Source organism: Lycorma delicatula, chromosome 1 (genome assembly GCF_047948215.1).
Source record: "Lycorma delicatula isolate Av1 chromosome 1, ASM4794821v1, whole genome shotgun sequence".
In the NCBI taxonomy this organism is placed as follows: domain Eukaryota; kingdom Metazoa; phylum Arthropoda; class Insecta; order Hemiptera; family Fulgoridae; genus Lycorma; species Lycorma delicatula.
The window spans coordinates 199,291,184-199,316,717 of NC_134455.1; the positions used below are offsets into that span (position 1 = coordinate 199,291,184).

Below are 25,534 nucleotides of genomic sequence, written 5' to 3' on the forward strand. Positions count from 1 at the left end.
TAGAATGGAAAAATTTTTCCACAAGTATTTCACTAAGAGGGGAAGGAACATCAATTCTAAATGTAAATTTCAAAGTAATCAACAACTCATGAAGATATGAATAATACTGATCTAGAATAGTATATTATGTGACAAGAATTGTAAGAAGCATATTATGCACAAGTGAAAAAAGTTACATAATTTCATGAGTGCATAATATGTGTTTCAATTCGAGTTATGGGAAAGTGATTCTGTAGTACATAACTCGAATTATAAATGAAAATAATTTTTCTAGTAAATTTGAATTCAAATATTTTGTATTTACTAGAAAAATTATTAAATAACAGTACTAGAAAAGCAAAAAATATCAAAAGATATTTTTAAAGTCTTATGATATCTTTTGTGATTTCATTGGTTTCTAGTAAAACATGTAAATACAGTAAAACATAATAAAATATAAAGCAATGGCAATTAATGTTTTACTGTATTTACATTTTCTTTTAATTTCTATTAATGTGTTTTATTTAAAATATGTGAAAGTATAGATTTTTTATGAAGTTCCGTTACTCACTGTGAAAAAAGGTATAAACCGTGAAATATAAGGATTTGGTGGGCGGCTAAATTTCCGACACGCGAGAATTGAGTAACTCTCCAAAACGCAAGCGCTGATAGGTAAATATTTATCGGCTTTCTTATTATTAGATACTGAAGTAATCTAGGAGAGCCATGTATTTTAGGTGTAATCTGTAATCTACGATATTGAATGTTTTCGTTGGTACTAAAGTAATAGATACTAAAGTAATCTGCGAGGGCGGTACATAGTATGTGTAATCAATGATATTAAATGATGAATCTGTGTTTTCATTGGTTTAATTTTTATCGGCATTCCTACTGTGATTGTACAGTTACCAAAGTACTCTGAGTGCGGCGAATATTTCGATGCTACATTACATTACATTGATTTCATTTTTATCTACTTTGATTGGGTAGTTGCAGAAGTAATCTGCCAGGGCAGTGCACATTAACTGTCATCAGTGATGCTGAATGAAGAATGTGTGATTTAATTGGTTTAAATTTAGTTTCCAAGGACAGTTCGTATTAAATGTAGTCTCCGACCTTGATAGAAGGATGTGCGTTTTCATTGGTTATTTTTCAACCGCTCTCTTAGGGGGCAGCAGATTGACCGCCTTTAAAATTCTTTTTCATTTTTTTTTTAGTAAGCAGTTATACAATCCGAATGGGATTTTAGATCTATTCAAATTATTACTCAGGGTCAAGTTCCAGTTATAATTTTTACTTGGCACGAGAGGTAGTGGCAAAGAAAGACAATTGCACAACGGGTCTGAGGGCGGCTTACATCCCACCTACGCGATCATTTACGTTAACGTTGTTTAAAATCTATACTGATCGGATTAACGATGCCTCTTATGTATGAATGCCTGTCTTAAGTGAATGCCTGTCTTAATGCCTCTATTAAGTGAATGCCTGTCTTCTTTGTAAAGACTTACACGGAATAGGCAGAACCCTATAATCTCGGAATGGATATTTGTCATATTAGGTGGCTTATAGAAATACTTAAATTCTTTCAAACAACCACTATCTTACCCTGGTGATGGCACAAACTGAATGAGACTGCATTATTTAAATACAGCTGAGTTACACGTATTCATTATATCTGACTTGATTCGATATAACAAATCATATGTTCACTCAAAATTTAATCATATTCTATCAATAAATCACAATGATGGTTGGATATAAGATTGTTTAAATGTATTCTGAATTTATTTAGTCTTAATTGTAAAATAAATAATCAAATCAATATATGTATATAGTCTTTTTAATTGTAAAATATTTTGCTCCCAAATATCACGATGTCTCCGTCAGGCAGCTTGCACAGCGCATCCGTTTCCCCGAACGAGCCATCGAGATACTTCAGTTGTACATAATATTGAAAATCATCTAAAAATTAAAATTTATTTTCAATTTGTCTCAAAATTTAATGATGGTTTACATATAACAAACGTTGCCTGCCTGCACAATTTTTCCCTTTCCCTTCTACCTGTTCCTTCAATATCAAAGCGACTATTCCAGGATGCCGTAATATGTGGCCTATTAAGTGTGTCTTCTTTTAACTATATTTTTCCAAATGCCTCTTCATCGATTTGCCCGAACACCTCTTCATTTGTCACTTTATCCACCCACCTGATTTTTAACATTCTCCTAAAGCACCACATTTCAAAAGCTTTTAATACTCCGATCGTCCAAGTTTCACTTACATATAAAGCTATGCTCCCTGTATTTATATCGCTCCTGCTTTGTCTGTCTTTAATAATTGTACTTCCCAAATAACAAAATTCTACCTCCATAGTATTTTCTCTTCCTATTTTTATATTCAGTGGTCCATCTACTTTATTTCTATTATATTTCATTACTTTTATTTTGTTCTTTTTTTTTCATGGGGTAGTTCTTGCAAAGGACTTCATCCATGCCATTCACTGTTTCTTCGAAATCTTTTCTGTCTCGGCTAGAATTAATATATCACCAGCAAATTGTTACTTTATCATCAGCAAATTTTATCTTAGCATTTTTATCTTTTCATCTTGCACTGTTACTGTGGATCTAAATTGTTTTTTAACATCGTTAACAGCTAGTTTGATGTAAAAATGTCAGACTCCCTTTTTTATTATTGATTTTTTCTTATGCTTTTTGATTATTACTGTTGCACTTGTTCCTGTAAATGTTAGCATATGTTCTATCGCTATACTTGATCCCTAAACGTTTTAAAATGTTAACATTTTATTCCAGTCTACACTAATGCCTTTTCTAAGTCTATACGTGCCATATATGTCGGATTGTTTTTCTTTAATCTTTCTTCTACTATTAATCTGAGCGTAAAATTGCTTTCTTGTCCCTGTACTTTTCCTGAAACCAAATTGGTCTTCTGACAACAGTTCTTCCACTTTCCTCTCAATTATTTACAGAATTCTAGTTAGATTTTTGATGCGTGAGTAGTTAAGATAATTTTTCTGTATTCTTACATTTTTCTGCTCCTGCTTTCTTTCGTATCATGATAATAACACTTTTTTAAGTCTGATGGAACTTCCTCTTTTTTGTAAATATTGCACACCAGTTTGTATGAGTATAATATATTTATCGCTTCCTCACCTACACTGCGCAGTAATTCTGCGGTATCCGGTTTACTCAAGGAGCTTTTCTTCCATTCAAATGTTTTAATGCTCTATTAAATTCAGATCTCAGTATTGCAACTCCCTTTTCATCCTCTTCACCTTCCTCTTCTTGCTCTATAACACCAGTTTCTAATTCATTTTCTCCGTATAAGTCTTCATTATATTCCATCCACCTATCAACCTTTTGTTTCGTATTATAAATTGGTTTACAATCTTTATTTAACACATTAGATTTTAACTTATGCACCACGTTGTCTGTTTTACCGATGATCATTTCTCTTTCTACATCTGAACACTTTTCTTCATTCCACTTTTCTTTCGCTAATTTGCACTTCCTGTTTATAATATTTCTTAACTGTCGATAGTTCCTTCCATCATCACTAGCATTCTTATACTTTCTACATTCATCCATCAGCTGCAATATATCCTCTGATATCCAAGATTTTCTACCAGTTCTCTTTGTTCTGCCTAGGTTCGCTTTTGCTGATTTAAGAATTTCCTTTTTAACATTCTCCCATTCTTCTATATTTTCTACCTCATCTTTTTTACTCAAACCTGTTGTGATGTCCTCCTCAAAAATCTTTATCTCCTCTTCCTCAAGCTTCTCTAAATTTCACCGATTCATCTGACACATTTTCGTTAGGATTTTAAATCCCAAACTACATTTCATTATCACTAAATTACTGTTGCTATCAATGTCTGCTCCTGGATATGCTTTGTAGTCAACGAGTTTTTTTCTAAGTTTTTGCTTAACTATGATATAATCTATCTGATACTTTCTAGTATCGCCCGGCTTTTTCCAAGAGTGGTTATTCTTCTATTATGTTTTTTAAACTGGGTGTTGGCAATTAGTAAATTATACTTCGTGCAAAACTGAATGAGTCGGTCCCCTCCTTTAGTCCTTTTGTACATCCCATATTCATCCACAATATTTTCATTCCTTGCCTTTTCCAATGCTTGCATTCCAATCTCCAACTATTATTAAATTTTCATTTCCTTCTATGTGTTTAATTGCTTCGTCAATTTCTTCGTATACACACTACTCATCATTATGAGCACTTGTAGGCATGTTAATAATTATGTTAATAATCGTTGTCGGCTTAGGTTTTGATTTTATCCTAATTACAATTATTCTATTGTTAAGCTTTTTGAAACACTCTGCTCTCTTACCTATCTTCTTGTTCATTACAAAACGTACTGCTGCCTGCCCTTTATTTGACGCTGAGTTAATTATTCTAAAATAACCTGACCAAAAGTCGTTTCCTCTTCCTACTGAAACTCGCTAATATATACATATATAAAAGTTGATATAGATATATAACATCTATGTCAGTATAAATATGAATTATAGATATATTTATAAGAGTTGTAAAGGGAAAATATTACAGCAAAACACTATTGATATATAACAATTGTTTGTTAGCATTTGAATACTCAAAACCTGATATCAAAGTTTTAATATTTCATAAAAAATAAAATTGTAAACTATTACAATTAAATCAATTTTTAATAACAGGAATATTTTTTTACGTGTTCAAATTGGATTCATTAAGTATTATTAGGAGTCAAATTTTAATAATTATTTTTACAATATTTTTCTTTTTTCAGGCTATAATTAAAAACTAAGTGTAAAATATATTTTACGTATCAAAATTTTCAGCAAAACTAAAATGGAAAGAGATTTTATTAAATTAGGTTCTTTTTCTATCTGCACTAAAATATTTTTTAATGTCCACATTTTGTTTTATTTTATTAAATGTATCGAGGGTTCATACATATATAAATAAATAATATACGAATATATAATGTTAAAAACCATCGAAATTAACTGCAACGTTTCTTTTTTATTTATGTTTATTCAATAAACTAAATACCATTTTTTAATTGAATCTTCTAATAAAAAAAAATTATTTTGTTATAAGTAATCATTTTCTTAAATATATTTCTTTTAGTTATCAACTAGATATGATGGTACTGAATACGATATAGAAGTAATTTTTCACACCCGATGTGAAATTATTATTTCATATATAGATAGAGATACATATCGATATCTAAAATAAAAACGGCAAAGCGTTTAAACATTTAACTTTTCATTTAAATTTTTCCTTTTGCAACATGTTCATGAAAATAGTACATTAGTATCATTAATATTTCCAAAATCACTTGCTTTAGTTTTTCAGGCACTAATGATATTCTGTGTGAAGCATAAATTGATGGTTGATATTTAAAAAACAAATCAGTCTTAACTGAAGAAAATAAAAAAAATATGCTAAATATTTATTTTTTGTAAAGTAGCTTATGGCAGACAAACCACTTACCAAAGATAATTATTCTACATTACAGGATACGGCTTTTTAGAGGTAATTAGACTTTGTCCATCATTTCCAAATTCACACATTAAAACTGAAGCAAGTGTTTTTGGTAAAATTAGGGCATCAGCATGATGTTGCCAGGTTTTGAAGTTGTACCATAGATAGAAATATTTTTTGATAAGATGATTGAAAAATATATTCAATATTAAAGATAATCAGAAATTCAAATTGCAAATAAGTGTTACGTACATTGAATTTTGAGATCCTTGTAGGCTGAGTATGGTGACCTTGATTCCACCAATCCAGTTAGTTTCGCCACCAATCTGGTCCAGACCAATACCCTACCTAATGCGACTCTACCGATACCACACCCAACGCCCTTCCACCCAGCAGCCCTCCTGGCGCCCACTGGATGTGTACATCCCTCATCCCAACGAAACTCTATCCTGTTCGTCAGCGTTTCCCTCTCCCTACAGCACATCTAGCACACTTTAGATGAGCCGCTTCCCCCACCCAACACGCCCTGACCAATACCCTACCTAACACACCTCCATCGATACCCCACCTAACACACCCCCACCGATACCCCACCTAACACGCCCCCACCGATACAACACCCGACGCCCTTCCACCCAGCAGCCCTCCTGGCGCCCGTCGGATGTGTACATCCCTCATCCCAACGAAACTCTATCCTGTTCGGCAGTGTTTCCCTCTACCTACCGCACATCTAGCACACTTTGGATGAGCCGCTTCAACCACCCAACACGCCCCGACCGATACCACACCTAACACGTACCCACTGATACCCCACCTAACATGCCCCCACCGATACCCCACCTAACACGCCCCCACCGATACCCCACCTAACACGCCCCCACCGATACCCCACCTAACACGCCCCGAATAATACCACACCTGACGCCCTTCCACCCAGCGGCCCTCCTGTCCTGTCGGATGTGTACATCCCTCATCCCAGCGAAACTCTATCCTGTTCGGCAGTGTTTCTCTCTACCTACCGCACATCTAGCACACTTTGGATGAGTCGCTTCCCCCACCCAACACGCCCCGACCGATACCCCACCCAACACGCCCCGACCGATACCCCACCTAACACGACCCTACCGATACCCCACCTAACACGACCCGAATAATACCACACCCGACGCCCTTCCACCCAGCGGCCCTCCTGGCGCCCGTCGGATGTGTACATCTCTCATCCAAACGAAAATATCCCATTCGGCAGCGTTTCCCTCTACTAACCGCACATCTAGCACACTTTGGATGAGCCGCTTCCCCCACCCAACACGCCCCGACCGATACCCCACCCAACACGCCCCGACCGATACCCCCACCTAACACGCCCCCACCAATACCCCACCTAACACGCCCCCACCGATACCCCACCTAACACGCCCCCACCGATACCCCACCTAACACGACCCTACCGATACCCCACCTAACACGACCCTACCGATACCCCACCTAACACGACCCTACCGATACCCCACCTAACACGACCCTACCGATACTCCACCTAACACGCCCCGAATAATACCACACCCGACGCCCTTCCACCCAGCGGCCCTCCTGGCGCCCGTCGGATGTGTACATCCCTCATCCAAACGAAACTATCCCATTCGGCAGCGTTTCCCTCTACTAACCGCACATCTAGCACACCTTGGATGAGCCGCTTCCCCCACCCAACACGCCCCTACCGATACCCCACCTAACACACCTCTAATAATACCACATCCGACGCCCTTCCACCCAGCGGCCCTCCTGGCGCCCGTCGGATGTGTACATCCCTCATCCCAACGAAACTCTATCCCGTTCGGCAGCGTTTCCCTCTACCTACCGCACATCTGGCACACTTTTAATGAGCCGCTTCCCCCACCCAACACTCCCCGACCGATACTCCACCTAACACACCCCGAATAATACCACACCCGATGCCCTTCCACCCAGCGGCTCTCCTGGCGCCCGTTGGACGTGTACTCCCTGATCCCAACTAAACTATCCCGTTCGGCAGCGTTTCCCTCTACCTACCGCGCATCTAGCACACGTTGGATGAGCCGCTTCCCCCACCTAACACGCCCCGACTAATACCACTCCCAACGCCCTTCCACCCAGCGGCCCTCCTGGCGCCCGTTGGATGTGTACATCCCTCATCCCAACAAAACTATCCTGCTCGGCAGCGTTTCCCTCTACCTACCACACATCTAGCTAACTTCCCTCATCTAGCATGTCTCCCACTCAACGCGCCCCGTCCGATACTCCACCCAACATGCCATGACCGGTATTCCACTCACTCAAGGTCTCCCACACAGCGACCCTCCTGGCGCCCGTTGTATGTTATGTGTAGTATCTTCACCCCGACAACTACCCATCTCCACCCCGACAACTACCCACTCCGTTCCGCGAAGTTTCATCTCCGCTTACAGAACACGCTGATCTCCACTCCCTTCTGCGGCGTCTCTTCTTCGCTGATAGAACTCGCTGAACTCTTTTCTCCGGCATTTCCTTTCTGCTGACACAACTGCTGAAAATAAACCATAAAAATGCACGAAAGCCTAGTATTCCGTTATCATAGGTACGAAAATTATCTTATATTATATTTCAATTTTATCTTATGTTTAGGATATAAAAGATTCAATTGTATTTTAAAATTTCATCTGCATCTTAAATAGATTTTATTAGACATGATATATAATTAGGACATCAGCATGATGTTGCCAGGTTTTAAAGTTGTATTAAAGAAATATATATTTGAAGATAAAATTGAAAGATATATTCAATAGTAAAGATAATCAGAATGTCTAGATCTAATATAAATGCAAATATATACATTGCAAATAAATGTGTTACGTACGTTGAAATCCTCGTAGGCTGAGTATGGTGACCTTGACTGGACAGTTTCACCTCCAATCTGCATCCAGACCGATACCACTTCTAACGCGCCCGACCGATACCATATCCAACGCCTTCCACCCAGCGGCCATCCTGGCGTCCGTCGGATGTGTACATCCCTCATCCCAATGAAATTCTATCCCGTTCGGCAGAGTTCCCCTCTCCCGATATTCCACTCAAGGGCTCCCACTTAGCTACCCTCCTGGCACTCGTCGGATGTGTAATATCTCCATCCCGTCGACTCTCCACCCCGTTCCGCGACGTTTCATCTCCGCTGACAGAACCCGCTGATCACCACTCCCTTCTGCGGCATTTCATCTCCGCTGATAGAATTCGCGTTAAAATCTGATTGTAAGCTGTCGGTGGAGCAGCGACTGTGCTACCGGTTGTGTGTGGCCATTCAGCCGTGGCATAGCGTCATTTCGACAAGGGCATTTTAAACGAGCAAACCACTGTTGGCGGGATGGCTATGAATGCGGGTGGCTGTGTCGACCGGAAGCGTCACAAGGCGCTTTCCCTACGGGGTTGGAATGGTGACTGCGCGCACATCTTGATAGTATTAAATGAAGTAAATGTCACGGGACTCTGCGATGGAGCTGAGTGGGAGTAGGCAGTCTGTCCACCTCTCCCTTGTAGACCAGACCGGAGCAACTATTCCTAAGTCTGGAGTATGAACTAAAAATGAGTTCACTAAGAAAGCTAGGAGTAAATTCCGTTGTTGTGAGCACAACATTGCTGCTGGTATGTTATTAATACTATTGCCTCGATCTAAGCGACATTTACAAATTGGCTCTGTAAAATATAGAACTAGGCTAGTTCGTGCTTCCGCGAACTCGGTTAGCTAGTTTAGAGGGCAACGATGTAGGACATTCAAGATGTCTGTATGAGGCCTGCAGCAAAGGCAAAAGCCGAGTTAAAAATCACCGATGTAAATGTATACCGAGGTATTTACATCGGTGGCATCCCAACCGAGGCCTGGCGTATTACTGTGAGGTGTAATCAGTTGATGGTCTATAAGACGACTCCTGTGTTAAAGCCCATCAGGGCTAAGAACGGGGAGGGGGTGGCAACTGCAATCGTCACAAGTTGGGTGTCTTCCCCTATGGGGGTTGGGATGATAGAACTCGCTGAATTCTCCGGCGTTTCGTCTCTGTTGATACAACTCCCTGAAAATAAATCATAAAAATACATGAAAGTTTAATATTCCGTTATCATAGATACAAAAATTTTATCATATTTTATTTCAATTTTATCTTTAGGATGTAAAAGATTCAATGGTATTTTAAATTTTCATACTGCATCTTAATTAGATTTTATTACACATACGTTTATAATTATCGTTTGAAAAAAAAGTTACGAAAATTAGGTTTAACAAAAAGATTAATTTATAATATAAAATAAAAATAAATATTCCCGTAAAGTATTAAAAATTGATTTAATTTATTATTGTTTTTAAAAATATATTGTGAATATCAATTAATTTATTCTACTTAAAAATTAAATATGTAAATAATATTAATTAGTTTATTTAACTTTTCAATCTATCACGAGATATCAAGTTTTAAGAATTCAAATGCTAACAACCAATTGTTATATGACATGGTGTAATATTATACCATTTCAACTATTAATATTATATTATATATATATATATATATATATATATATATATTGAAAATATATATTAACAAATGAGAAAGAATATATAATAAATAATATGGTTTTACAAATATAACATGACCAATGAAGTCAAACTGAATGAATTTTACGGTGTTTGTATAAGGGTAAACTCGATATAGTTTTTATGTTTTTTATCTGGAAAAAATCGAATATTCTACCAGGTCCAAGAACTGTATTTGTGTAGTTTTCACACGAATACGGTAGTTCACACGAATAGTATACGAACGCGTAAAACAAACATTCGATGATGAAAGACACTTTTTTTAAGTTTAAGTGCAGCTTTGTTAAATAATTAAATAATAAAAAGTAATAAATGAGTAAATTTTGTCACCAAAACTTGTAGAGAATTCAATTATGAGAAAGCTGATGTAATAAAACCTGTAAAAAACAAAAAAAGTCAACTTTTATTATTAAAAACAAAACTTAGCAGAAAAAATAATTTTTTGTACAATTAAACCTTCAAAAAATTAAAATACTTTTAATCTACTGTTCTTTTTAAAAAATACATATTGTGTTTTATACTGCATTAATTAACAATAAATGTTCGAAGATTCCACCATTGACATCAATGCACTTATCAACGCATTTCCTAACATTGTCTAATGTTTATGAAAAACAACTAAACCGTTAAGTTTAATTTTTAAGTAATCATAATTTATAACAATGAATAATTTTCAAATTAATTTCAAAGCATACAGTTATGTATAAAGTATATTTTTAAACACATAAAACACACACACGCACGCACGCATGTACATTAGAAGATATTATTTAGCAAATGCAAGCGTTTAATACTGGTATGTATTCCTGGATTAGTAGTAATTCCAAGAAATATGTTGAAGTCATTCTTATGTACATTATTTTATTCATTTGCTTAAAACGTACTGTTAGGTGTACATCTAACATAGTTCACTAGAGTCTTGTATTTGGAAGGTATATCCACTATAATATAGAAAGAATATGTATGTGAAATAATTATTTTATATGTATAATAAAGTAAGTTTCTTTTGTTTTTTTTTTTAAATATTCATCGCTAAGAAATAACTTAACTGACGCAGTCGGTAGGATGTCTTCAAGGAGTTAATAGACATCATTTTTCATCACTTTCCATAGTTCGTGAAAACAACAAACAACGAGAATAAAATCATATTATTCTAAGGAGTGTAATGAATAACTACATATTATTCAAAATAATTTTATTTTTTGTATGTGTTATATTTTTTTTAATTAAATTTATTAAAAGGTGAAAAAAAAAATTAAATCAGTGTGAATCAGTAAAAATTAAAGTAGTAAAAAGTAGTTTATGATCGCAAAATAATTTTATGGTAATTAGAAAAATATTAATATAAAATTTGAATTCTACTATTAGTCGCTTTTGATTTGTGTAAATTTTGTGTGAAAGAAATCTTATTCGGACAAAATGACGAGAACAATGTCGAGAAAGCCAATATTTTGACGTGATCCCTGAATTTTAAGGTGATCCGACTTTATTAAATCAATTTACTGCTATTTTGCTACAACAAGATTTTATGTAAACGGCAACCCAGATTTTCAGAATGAACAATCGCCTGTTTTAAAATTAGTTGAAATAGTTAAAGACAAGTTATATTGAACGTTTATTTAGGTAAACATGATTTTTTCAGATTAAATTTAGAAATGGCAAAATTACAATAAGAAACGAACAAAACACCTTTTAATTTTTATGAAAAGATCTAAAAATGATTAAATTTTCAAACAGAGAACCTCTAATAGCAAATGTTGTATGGGAATATGTTAAGAAAATTAGCTTCAAGAGTCTTTATTAAATTGTTTGCAGAACCGGTAGGTTCACTTATACGTATTAAAATCGCAGTTCACTTAAAGATGCTTTAAGCATGTTAACGAATGTTTTTTAGTTTAAAATAAGTAAATGTGTTTTTAATAGCAATAATAATTAATGTGTAAGAAAATGTACTCCAATCAAAAACCAAAATAATTTTAGATTTAACCGATACCGAATCCCGCAACAATTCAAATCAAATTAGATTTCAAAAAATTCAATACCCAGAAATTACCTTATAGAAATCCCAATTCCTTTGTAAGATTGCAGTTTAAAAATTACAACCAAATTTCAACAGACGACTACTCTCTCAAAATACAACCTGAACCACAGACCTCAGTTTAAAAGGACTCAAGAAACACACACGAGTATTACAAATAACCTAAATTATATCAAATGCCAGGAAATAATAGTAACGCACGAGTGACGAATCTACATCAAACAGCGGAACAATATGCTAACCTTTCCTGAGAAATAGATAATCTCAATGTACAAAATAAAATTAGTTTAAAAAACAATAAAACAGTAGAATTTGATACAGATTCTTTTTTTTTTTGAGTGAATGAACTCAGGAACTGTTTTTCAATTACAAATTTACATTCGGAAATTAATGACTGTCATATAACATCGGTGCTTGAACTAGATATAGGATATTAATTGATACTGGAAGTATCAGATCTTTTGTAAGATATTTATTGGCTTTAGAGTATCTAGGTAAAGACCCTTTCGAGTAACCATGACCATGATTTGTCAAAAGAAGAATTTTTACTCTAATATCATTAAGAAGTAACTGATAAATATACATTTATAATTATTATAAATAAGTAATTAATAAATACTATTTTTATTTGATTTTGATAACAATTTTGATTTGCTATTAGCACTAGATGATTTGAAGGAAATGAAAATCAGTTTAGATTTTGTAAATAATAAATTAACGTGTAGAAAGATAGTAATGCCTATATATTATTTTAATATAGTTGAAGAAATGCAAACAGAGCACATCTGTTAAAAAAATAAGTTCCAAAGTGCAGGTACGCACAATGCAAAATATTTGGTTTCACATAGGAAACGTAAAAAACAGTGAAGTCATGTATTGTCTTATAGAAATATAATTGGATTTGAAATACCACAACATATAATTACGATCAAGGACAACGTAACCTACTGTACAGTAATAAATTCCACGTTAGTAAACAAAAAATTAATATATTAAACCAATTTTAGCAGAACCGTTAAGTTACTATAATTGTGTACCAATAATAAATAAAAATTATAAATATTAGGCTAATAATAAAGAGTAGTAATTTTAATAAGATTAGTCGCGGAATGAAAAAATTAATTTTATCGACATTTGAATCGTCATAAAATTCGATCATATGAATTCTGAAGAGAAAGGAGCAATATTAGTTTATAAAAATATTTGCAGATGTATTTCACATTGAAGGAAACAATTTAACATTTACGAGCCAATAAAACAAAATTCGTATATCAGATGAGATACCAGTTTACATGCGAAATTACCGCTATCCCAAAAAATATAGAAATAAAGCCGGAAACCTTATTCAAGATATATAAAAAAAATTATTCGATCCTCATATTCGCCCAGGAACTCTCCAGTTTGGATAGTACTGAAAAAACCTGACGTCTTGTGAAAACAAAAATTTAGATAAGCGATTGATTTTGTAGAATTAAATTTATAAACAATAGATGATAAATTTCCGCTTCCGAATATAACAAACATTTTAGACGAGCTGGGTAGGAAAAACCCAATAGTTTAGTACGTTGGAACTCGCCACAGCATTTCATCAGGTAGAGGTGGATCAGTAACAGAGAAAACAGCATTCTCCACAAAAACAGGACACTGAATTTTTAAGGATGCCATTTGAATTAAAAAAATAGCTCACCAACCTTCCAACAAATTATGACTAATGTACTATGCGGAATTAAAAATGAAATTTGCCTTGTTTATCTTGAAGGTATTATTTATTTATTCAACTAGTTCAAAGGAACAAAAAAAGTTTTTGTTAGATTAGGCAAATTTCAAAATTCAATTAGATGAAACAGAAATTAAAAAGGATTTTTAGGTTTATTAGGTATCATATAAAATTTATAAAAAATTCTGTTACTATAACAAAATCACTTACTAAATGTTTAAAAAAGAATGTGAAATGTACATTGAGAACCCATATTATATAAAATGTTTTGAAATGTGTAAAAATATTTTGTCAAATGAGCTGATACTCAAATGTATTTTATTAACCTCACCACAGATGCCAACAATTTTGCTATCGGAACTGTTAAGCCATAAAGACAGCACAGATCTACCCATCGCATATGCAAGTTGGACCCTCAGTGATACTGAAATAAATTATTCCACAATAGAAAAGGAATTACTGTAGTTTGGGCGACCAAATATTTTTAGGACTAAATATTTTTTAAAGTTTAGTTCAGGATATTGATAATTCTATGACATTTGTAAATTTTGAATGCTGCACCACAGCGTTATTAGAAAGTTATTTAATGAAATATAAAAGGTTTCCGCATTATATAACCGACTGTCATCGGAACCAAGATTAGGAAATATAAGACAATTCGAAAATTTATTAAAAGTTATTTGTAAGATTAATTCTAAGGATATAGTGTATTTTCTTAAGGTGCAGATTGTAGAACAATTAGATTTTAATTTATATAAAATGATTTCTGTTCCACTAAAAAACAATTACAATATATGACAATTACACCAAAAGTAGAAATTTGTTATGACAAAAATTAGAATTGGAAAAAAAAATTATAGGTTTAAATGCGGCGATAAAATGTACTCTAAATATTTATGTTTGTTTGAAATAACGCATCAAGAAATAAATTGTGAAAACTTATTGTTCAATCTAGTAATGCAAATAATTGTAAATATTTCTTTAGAAGTTAATGAAAATTTTAAGTAAATAAATACCAGAGATGCAATATTTTTCGGCGATACCGCAGCAAAAGGAAAAAAAGTAAAATTTTAAATTGTGAGGAAACAATAACGAAAACACTCCGAGGAATATACCTTATTAATCTTAATAATAGCAAAATTATATATAGAAATAACCCTCTACAGTATGCAAGTGAAAGTTGCAGGCATCCAACATTTTTGGATAATAATGAATTAAATTTTGATGAGGCTCAACATAGAATTTTCTGTGAACATAAAAACATTAGATTTAGATAAAAGTAATTTGAATAATTTGTCGTCTGTCAGAAAACAAACGATTATTACGATCAAGTATCTCTCTGAATTTTACTATCGTATTTAATTTTAGTAATTATTGTTTATGTAATGTATTGTAAAACATTTAAACAAAGACAATCTGAGCCTGCTAATCTGCAGCCCCCAAAAGTTTTATTTGGGGAAGGAGGAGAATGTGTATGTAAGCATATTTACTGGTATGTATTCCTGGAATAGCAGTTATTCAAAGAAATATTTTGTTGAAGCCTTTGTTTTTTATTTAATTTTTCTTTAGTCTTGGACTCGCTTCGTTAGAATGAAAATCTAACATTGTATTAACGTTTTTAACTCGCTCTGTTAGAATGCACATCTAACATTACTTACAATAAAGTCTTGAATTTGGTCGGCTGGATTCAAGTACTCTTTTACTCATTTTATTATGTAAAATAATAATATATAAATAATAATTAAATTGTTTAATTTTAACACCAGATACCAGTATTCTTTGGTTGTAGGGTTTCAGTTAACCACACACCTCAGGAACGGTCGGTCTGAGGTTGTTCAAAACTACACATTTACTGGCTCAGTTGCACTGATAAGTTGCTGACTGCTAATTGTTGATGCGACTATAAATAAGATATTAAAAAAAAAATCTATTTAACATGAAAATATTATCTGAAAAAAACAACTTAAAATATCTAAAGAAAAATTTAAACACTGAAATTAAGGGAATTTTAATATAAATATATTTAAATATTATATTTAATAAATTTAAATAAAAAAATAGAGACAAACATGTCAAAGATAGAATTTTTTTATAGATTTATAAAGACAACTATATTTTCAAATTTACCTTATGTTACGTCCAGTATCCAAAATATAAAATAATTATATACCTCTATCCACTGTTAACTAACTGTGTTTATTTTCAATATTTCTCCTAATTATGTCCTCATGTCTTCTACTTTCAAAATTGTATAATGAATATGAATGTTTATTTTTTAATCATACTTTTTGAACGGTTGCTATGAAACAGAAACCGTTGTAAATAGTTTTACTGTTATTTTAATTTTTAACTTCTTACACTTCTTTAATTACTTGCTTTTTATAATCGCTAATGATGTACTTTTTCCAAATATTGAAAACTTTGGACTAGATCAATACCCAAAAAAGTTTTTAAATAACGATTTAAAATGATTATTTTTTTATATAAAAAAATTTTAAATGTCAATTTGGATACATTTTTCTAGATAAAGTACATCATACAAAATATCAAATTACTCTATCATTATAGAAGAATAGATGACTGTAAACGATTATCTCTTATCTTTGATAACGAAAAAGATTTTTTAAAAAAAATCTATCCGTAATACCTATTTTAAACAAATTCAATTGTATATATTGGCTATACAATTAATGAATATACTATTAGCTTTTTTTTGGCTATAGTTCATTTTCTTTCTTTTCCTGTTTAGCCTCCGGGAATTACCGTTCAGATATTACTTCAGAAGATGAATGAGGATGATGAGTGTAAATGAAGTGTAGTCTTATACAGTCTCAGGTCGACCATTCCTGAGATGTGTGGTTAATTGAATCCCAACCACCAAAGAACACTGGTATCCACGATCTAATATTCAAATCCATGTAAAAATAACTGGCTTTACTAGGACTTGATCGCTGTAACTCTCGACTTCCAAATCAGCTGATTTGGGAAGACGCGTTTACCACTAGACCAACCCGGTGGGTTGGCTATAGTACATTAAACTCTGCTATATTAACTTTTACTAAAAAATGTTAAAATTAAGTATTTAATTTTTTGATCCATATTTAATGTGATGCATATTGAATTGGATTAATTTTTCCAAAAGTAGAGAAGAAATAAATGAAGCACAAGAAAAGTGATTAACTTGTTTTAAAATCCCTACCGTTATAAGGAGAATATGAGTTCATAAAAAACAAAATTTGTTGAACAATTTGTTTACAAAATTTGTTAAATGATCTGTTAAATCGGTTTGTAAATCAACCAGTCTTAGGTTTAGTTCCTGGCCTGGGTCTGATATTTTTTCATCTATAATTTCATACACCTTATTTTTCTTCTTAAAATATATGCATTGCTTATCTTGAATCATAATACAAAAAAAAAAAAAAATTAAAAAATTAAAGTGCAATAAATAACCATTGAGAATTATTACTTAAGTAGCCAAAGATGTTACCATCTACGTACTTTTCCTTTTAAAAATTTTTCAAAAATATTTATGTGCTTTCTATAAAATATATGCTTGTCAGATAACTTATTAGCTAGCCTAAGCCTTTGTTTTTTTTAGAAATCCATTAAGTGTTTCTATATATTTAAAATCAATAATTTCGTTTTTGAATTTAATAACCATAATATTTGACTATCACTGTCAGGAAAGTATTACAAATTTGTTGTCAGCTTTTTCCACCCCTCATAACCCTCTGTCATATCAATTAGGTAGGTAGGTTTCTTCTATCTAATTATTTTTGATTATATTCTTTTACTTCATGCGTAATTGGTTTATGTCTTCTACTCGTTGACATTACAGTTCTTCTTGGTCATATTTTATCCTCCATTAATTTTATGTATTTCTGTAACAGCTGTATTTCTGAACGTTCGGCTTTATGTAGCAGGCATTTCAGCAATTAGCCATATTGTGATATCGCTAAATATTACAGTTAACTTTACTTTTATTTACCTACGTTTATGATTAAATTTTGTTCTTTGGGTGACATTTTTTTCAGTAAAAAATTTTTCAAAAAAACATTGCTTTTCACAAAAAAAAATTTTCAGTGTAAAAGTGTTAGTGAATTCTTATCACCCCCCAAAAAAAATTTAGTTGAAAGTTGAAAAGAGGCCCAAAAACCAATTGCTTGTCCTCACTTACAGTGTGGAAGTATCCTGCAAAAACAATTGTTTGCCCGTTTTTTTCTTGAGGGGTTTCATTAATGATGTACCACCTTTGCCTGCTAACCTTGTTGAGCCAAGCCTTCGAATTAAAGCCATAGTTGCAGAGGTAACGCCCGACTTCCAGGCCACAGTCTGGAATGAAATCGACTTCAGGTGGGATGTATATTGCATTACAAATGGAAGCTATATCAAATCAAAGTGAACGTTGGATGACAAACTTGATGTGTATTTCTATGAAATGAGACCTCAACCGAATCTGTAAGTTATCTCAATAAACTTTTATATGCTTTTAAAGTTGTGAATCCTTTTTGAATCGCCTGATATTTTCAACTACTCTTTTGGCATAAATGTGTACTTGTCACTGTCTAAATGTTGATACACACAGTACGATATTCAGGGGTGCACTGGTGCCAGAACGCAGTTCTGGTACAGCTTTTTCACTTCTTTATAAATCACTGAGAAATAGAAAGCTGTCCTTTCACGTATAATTTCTGTTTTAACTTAAAGCGAATAAAAAATATAACTTAAATTACAAAAATCAGAGCGCAAGAAAATGGACCTTGCTTCTGGATATCCGTTGGTAAATGGGGACAAAATAAGTTACTAGAAATTTAATTCACAAAAAATAAAATTAAAAATTTACCGTGAAAAAGATACATTTTGCTTATCAAAGTAAAAATTGAAATGAACGGGCATTTTCTTAATATTGTCATGTAGCAAGCTGCCTGTGGTTGTGGAACATATTCTTGTGGTCTGCTATAATACAAAATCAAACGTTCTGGTAGTGGAAAATTTACGAATGTCCCTCTGACGGCTATCGCAATCTGGTTTAATACAATTACTTCACTGCAGATATACTGATGTGTTCGAATAGTTGGCTAAATTATCAGTTACTGTGAGTTACTATCAGTTACTGTCACTATGAGGGTATAGGTTTAAGTAGATCTTTATTCGACTAAATAAAAATTGATGATGAATGGCGGCGGGGCAGGGACTCCCGAAGACATCTGGGAAACAGAGGTTACATCTTTCCACCCCCCCACCGATCGCAGGCGGCTTCTAGAGAAGAAGAAATCCAAAGGTGTCCAGATCCGTCGTTGGCATTCCATATCCCCGAGTGGTTTCTCGAATTGAGAAGGGGGAACAAGAAGTTGGTGATGGTAAAGATCTTAAGAAGTGGCTGAAATGTATGGCAAATAACACGGCGATTCTTTTACGTTACGTTAAAGAGTTGAGGTCTCTTGTTGAACGTAACCTGACCACAAATTTGGAAATTAAAGCGTATTCTCGTAACATGGATGGCATCAGTTGAACGGTAGATATGTTCCGGGATGCTCTTGATGACACTGATGTGGAGTTCCAGAAAAGGCACTCAGTGCAGCCAGAAATGATAAAGTACGTTTGGGTACTCTTGTCCACCATTTCCGGTAGCCAGAAATGGTGGATGAAAAAAATTAAATTAATTCAAATGTCAACAGTAATTAATAAAATAATTTTCAACAATCACTTTGAATAGAATACATTTTAAAAATGTACAGTTAATAATAACATAACATTGTATTTTATTGTTCTGTCAAATAATTAAATAAAACTATTTTTTTTTTTAAATAAATATACAATTTTTAAAAGATTTTGCTAAGAAAATCCAAAAATTATATGATTCTAAATAATAATTTTTAATTAACATTAAATAATCAGATATAATATACATGGTTATTACCAATATAACATTCAATTATTCTAAATTTTGATTGCAATCAAAAAGGGAGAAGTGCACCACAACTAGGTGTTAGAACAGCTGTAAATATGAAATTTCAGTATTCTATGACTAATTGTTTTTGAGAATCTATGAAAGTTAAAACAAGATAGGCTTTGAAAATAAAATTATTCTACTATATTAAGATCATGCTTAATGTCTAAAAAAAAATTATTTTTCGGAAGCAAATTATTTCTAATTCTGAAAGAAAATTGCTATAGTGACCTTTTTTTTAATAAAAAGTTAAATCGGTATAAGGCACCTAAGATCCATATTACTGTAGCTAACAAGGGGAGGGCACGGGTTTCGGGACACCGATTTGAACCATATTGTGTGTGTGAATATTATACTGTTTATATATCATCACAAAATACTAAGATGCAATATTCAGTTATACTCAAGGAAAATGGCCCTAAAAATTTCCATAGCATTTTATATTGGATTATATATTAATTTTGTTTCACATTGCTCAAGCAGATATGTGGTGTGAGAACGTGTTGGATCCGTAACCGTGCACACATCGGTTTAAATCAGACTTCATATACTAAAAAATGGAGCTATGCCAGACCAATTTCGTTGCCATATGTAAAAAATAACTGGATATTTTTCATCCCATTTTTTAGCAAAATTTTGTACTTCTCTTAGTTCCTCTGCTTCATTATGCATATATTTTTTTTAACTTAAATATATTGATTTATTAATTATTATTAACCTCTGAATGTAACATTTTTTGAATTAAAATGAAAAGTTCTTAAAATTTTATTTCACTAGTAACTTCAAATTTTTTTCATTTTTTTTTTTTGTATTATTATTGAACAATTATTTGTTAAATTTTTTTTACAGTCAGAGACTAATAACACTGATAAACATAATTTTTGTTTCCTAACATGTGTTACATGATTTTAATCTGTTTTTTTGATGCTGTAATGAATATGAGCTCAGAATCTTTCTATCACCTACATTTTTGAAAAATGTTTAAATTTTAATTAAAGAATTTTTTTACTTTTTACTGTATAGTTGCATTTTAAACTCCTATGTTGTATTATTTATTGTTTGTATTATTGTTGTATTAGCTAATTTTTTATTGTTTACTTTGTTAACATTATTTCTAAGCTATAAATAAACAATACTGGACAAAGAATTAAATTATATCATAGTCACATATTATGACATCATATCTAATAATGAAGAGTGAGCCTTCTTGGATAAGATTAATTATGTCTCTGCAGGTCAAAACATATAGCTGAAAACACAGCTGTGTTGTTTGTATTAAGCACTAGATTTAGGAATGAATTAATTTTGTTCAGTCATTTAAGTTTGTTAACAGTGTAGTGTCATAATGCCTCAAAATTGTGTAAATGATGTGGATGCCTTTTGTTATGTATGTGGTGAGTTTACCGTAAAATCAAATAAAAAAAACATTACACCTTTAATTAAAAAAGCATATCATTTGTACTTTCAGTGTAAAATTGGTGATGAGGATAAGACATCGGCTTCTCATATAGTATGCACTAATTGTTCTGTATATTTAAGAGGATGGCTGAAAGGTACACAGAAGGTTTTGCCATTTGGTGTACCTATGGTTTGGCGTGAACCAAAGGATCATGTAACTGATGTTACTTTTGTTTAACAAGTATGACTGGAATTTCTAAAAAAATCTAAACATACTGTAAAATATCCTTCATTGCAATCTGCAATCAGGCCTGTATCTCACAGTGAAATTATTCCAGTTTCTGAGCCACCTGTGAATGTATGTTTTGAAAGCAGTGGTGAAGAATTGGGCAGTACTAAAGAAGACAACAATGATTCTGATTTTGAATTATCATCCAATAAGCCACATCTTATATCACAAGGTGGATTAAATGACTTAGTTAGGGAGATAGGGATTTAAATTTATCAACAAATCAAGCTGGACTGTTAGGATCAAGATTGCAAGTTGAAATTTACTTTGAAAGTTTTGTATTTTTTGTTTTTAAGTAAATTTCAACTTTTGAAGCCAACAAAAAGAACTTTCTCAGTACTTTATAAATGAAAATAATTTGGTTTATTGCACAAATATTGATGAGCTTATGTTGCACTTGGACAAGTTCGTAAACATGAGGACTGGTGCCTTTTCATTGATTCATCCAAGTGTAGTTTAAAGTGGCTCTACTGCACAATGGTAACAAATATGCTTCGATATCAATTGCTTGTGGTATTAATTTGAAAGAGACATATGATGAGATGAAAGACATTCAAAAAAAAAAAAATGTTTATGAAAAACATAGCTAGAACATATGTGGTGATTTGAAAGTTATAGCTATTTTGTTAGGCATGCAGTTAGGCTATACTAAGTACATATGTTTTCTTTGCGAATGCTACAGCCAAGCTAGGGATAAACATTATGTTACCAAAGAGTGGAAGAAACGAGACGACAGATAAACGAGACAACAAATGGGAAAAATATTATTCAAGAGCCCTTAGTTCAACCCAATAAAATATTTTTACCCCCTCTCCATATCAAGCTAGGACTAAAGAAAAATCTTGTAAAAGCAATGAAGAAGGATAGTCCTGGATTTTTGTACATCACAGAAATTTCCTAATGTAAGTGAAGGAAAAATTAAAGAAGGAATATTTGTTGGTCCTTAAATAAGAGAGTTGGTCAGAGGTGATGTATTTAACTCAATGTTAAATAATGTAGAAAGTGCAGCTTGGGGTTCATTTAAAGATGTATGCAAAAATTTTCTTGGCAAACAAAAATCCGATAATTACCACGATATTATTATTCAACTTCTTACTTCATACAGAGCCATGGGATGTAATATGTCTTTGAAAATATATTTTCTCCACTCACATCTGGATTTTCCCCGGATAACCTCGGAGACGTAAGTGACGAACACGGTGAACATTTCCACCAAGACATTTTGCTGATGGAAAGCCGCTATAAAGGGAAATGGAATACTAACATGATAGCCGATTACAGTTTGACATTAATTTGGGATGTGCTTGAGGCTATTTATAAAAAAAAGCATTAGCGAAATCGTTCTATCATTAAAAACATTAAACAATTTTTTTTCTCTATCAAAAAGTGAATAATTAATCAATCAATATATTTAAGTTAAAAAAAAAAACATATGTACATGAAGTCAGATTCGAACTGATGTGCCTTCCACTTGTAAGATCCAAATATTTCATTAATTAAAATTTTATTTGGCTATAACTCTGGAACTAATGAAAATAAGTACCACTAATGATATGTCATTGAAAAGCTCTCAACACAGGTTTATTACTGTAGTTAAGAAAAAGTCCAAAATCCAAAAATTTGGATTTTGGGCTTTTTTGGCCAAGTTGATTACAATCAAAAGGGGAGGTGCACTACTAGGTGTTACAGCAGTCTTAAATACAAAATTTTGACATTCTATGTCTAATCGTTTTTGAGTTATGTGAGATACATGACGTACGTGCCGACGTCATGCTGAATCTAGTCAAAATGGATTTTGGGATGGTCAAAATGGATATTTGTGTTGAAATCTGAAAACCGAAATTTTTCACGATTGCAATATTTCCTTCACTTTGTACAAGGAAGTAATAAAGGAAGAGGACATCAGACTTAAAAATTCATAAATAGGCTCTCTAGAACTATGTTAAGAAAGGTTATAAATATTGGAACTGATGTCACTTTCTTTCACAGTGAAATACTTATTCAAAAATTTAAATTTTTGTATTTCAAATGCTCTAATTCAGAGCTAATGTTCAGGAATAAATATATAAGATAGGAAAATGATGTACATAACATAATGTGTAGTAATTTTGTGTTGAATACAACAGTTTTTGTTTTAAGTCTTGAAGTCAGTTTCTAAGATATTGAAAAAATTACAATGCCAATAAAATGCAAAAATTGGTTTGCAGGGCATTGTAAAATTTAACCTAGTGCATAAAAACTATTTAAAAAAAATTACCTTTGAATTTTTGAAAGAGAAAATGAGTATACAAAAAATTACAGTCAAAAATGGTCATAGAACCAATTAATTTTAAATTGAGTGATTTGATATAAAATGACACCATTACAAAAAAAATTGCGTAAGACGTTATAAAGAACAACAAGCTTTGCAAGTGTAGAAACTGAAGAGTGAGGTGGTATATTATACTATAGTTTTCTGCGGCTGTCAAAATGCTGGTGACATTTATAAGGATTAAATTAATCCAGTGTTATTAAAATGAATTGTATTAAACTTGTTTTTTACTTTCATTCATTATTTCTCTTAAGTTAATTGTTTAACAATTTTGAAATTTTTTGTTATTTTTTCATGAATTTGATTCCCCAAAATAAGTTGTGTTGTAGAGGAAATAGACAACTTTTGTTTTATAAATTTTAGTATAACTTATACAAGTATGTTAAAAAAAATAAAATTTGTTATGGTAAGCTTATATTATGATATTTCTGTGAAATGAAGCGAGTTTTAGCCCTTTTTTAAAAAGCAAATAGCTCCAAATCTTAAATGTCTATAGTGTTATATGTCTAATTTCATACAGATAATATTATGTTTCCAGTTAGAGTAGTGATAGAAAATATGATTTTAAACCACCTACACCAGGCTGGGTGATGTAGCATTATGTTGCTTTAGAATTTAATTTACAGTATGATTATTTTGAGTACTAAATTTAAAAAAAGTAATTATCTGTGTCTTGTGTGATTTGCAGAGGAAGTATGGTAGCTGTCCTCATGGAGGTTATGGTCTAGGTTTGGAGCGTTTCTTATGTTGGCTGCTGAATCGTTTCCACATTCGTGAAGTCTGTTTGTATCCAAGGTTCCTCGACAGATGTAAACCTTAGATAAAAAATACACAATGTTTTCATTTAAATTGTACAATGAAAAATCAATTTCCATTTGATTTACTATTTCAGCTTGACCTGTCATAAGATCACAATAAATCAAGTTATATGTTATGTTATTTTGGTCAAATTAAATAACTAAAAGTCAAAATTCTGCTTAATTGCATTTATAATTTATAGAATTAAGTAATTTTTTGTAGTTATCAGAATAATTAAAATAATGTAACCAAAGATACAGCATTCTTGTAATTATCACCTTTATTGCTATATGTAACGTGATTCAAATTCCTGCTTTACAAGACTGTAATGAAAAGAGTAAATAACCAACCACCTTTAAAACATACCATATTACTTATTATTTGTTTAATAACTTGTACCACTTTCTTACTCTGTGTGTAAACAGACATTAAATTGCTTTTATCTGTTACTTTGCCACTGTTTATTGTGATGTAACTTTATTTTTAGTTATTAAATTTAACATTAATAATATAAAAAATGAAATTTGCAAAAATGAAGTATGTTTTTCTTTCTTTGTGCCATTATCTTCTGTATTTTCAATGCGTTTGATCCTTTGGATTACTTTGTTTAAAAATTGGGAATTTATGTGGCAATTGTAAGTTTTTAAAGCGAAGAATTACTTTTTACAAAGATATTATTTAATGTTTCAGTAAATCTTAATAAAACTGCTTTGACAAATGATTAGTTCAGTCTTTTTTCAAGCTTTTCATGATTTGTTGATGCTGTGTGCATATTTAAGTCCTAATTCCAATTTATTTATTATAATGTAAAGATAAATAATAAATTGTTGATAATATGGTGAGTTTAAAAACTCTCAGATAATCTGATAAATCATGTAAATGGTATATAAACTGAATTATTTCTGATAATAATTATTGTGGTAGCGTAACCTCTTTGTCTAAGGTACTATTAAAAAGGTA

The 25,534-nt window shown here is 32.3% G+C and overlaps 1 protein-coding gene across 3 annotated transcripts in view; it reads left to right on the top strand.

The window, feature by feature from the left end:
- The window catches only part of AsnRS (asparagine--tRNA ligase), a 101,894-nt gene extending 76,599 nt beyond the window's left edge, over positions 1 to 25,295 (top strand). For all 3 annotated transcript variants that reach the window (XM_075370373.1, XM_075370364.1, XM_075370355.1), the window contains exon 13: positions 24,465 to 25,295. In XM_075370373.1, coding sequence (XP_075226488.1) covers positions 24,465 to 24,596 — 132 coding nt within the window. In that variant the 3' untranslated portion in view covers positions 24,597 to 25,295. The remainder of the gene's footprint in view (positions 1 to 24,464) is intronic.
- Positions 25,296 to 25,534: the final 239 nt, after the last annotated feature.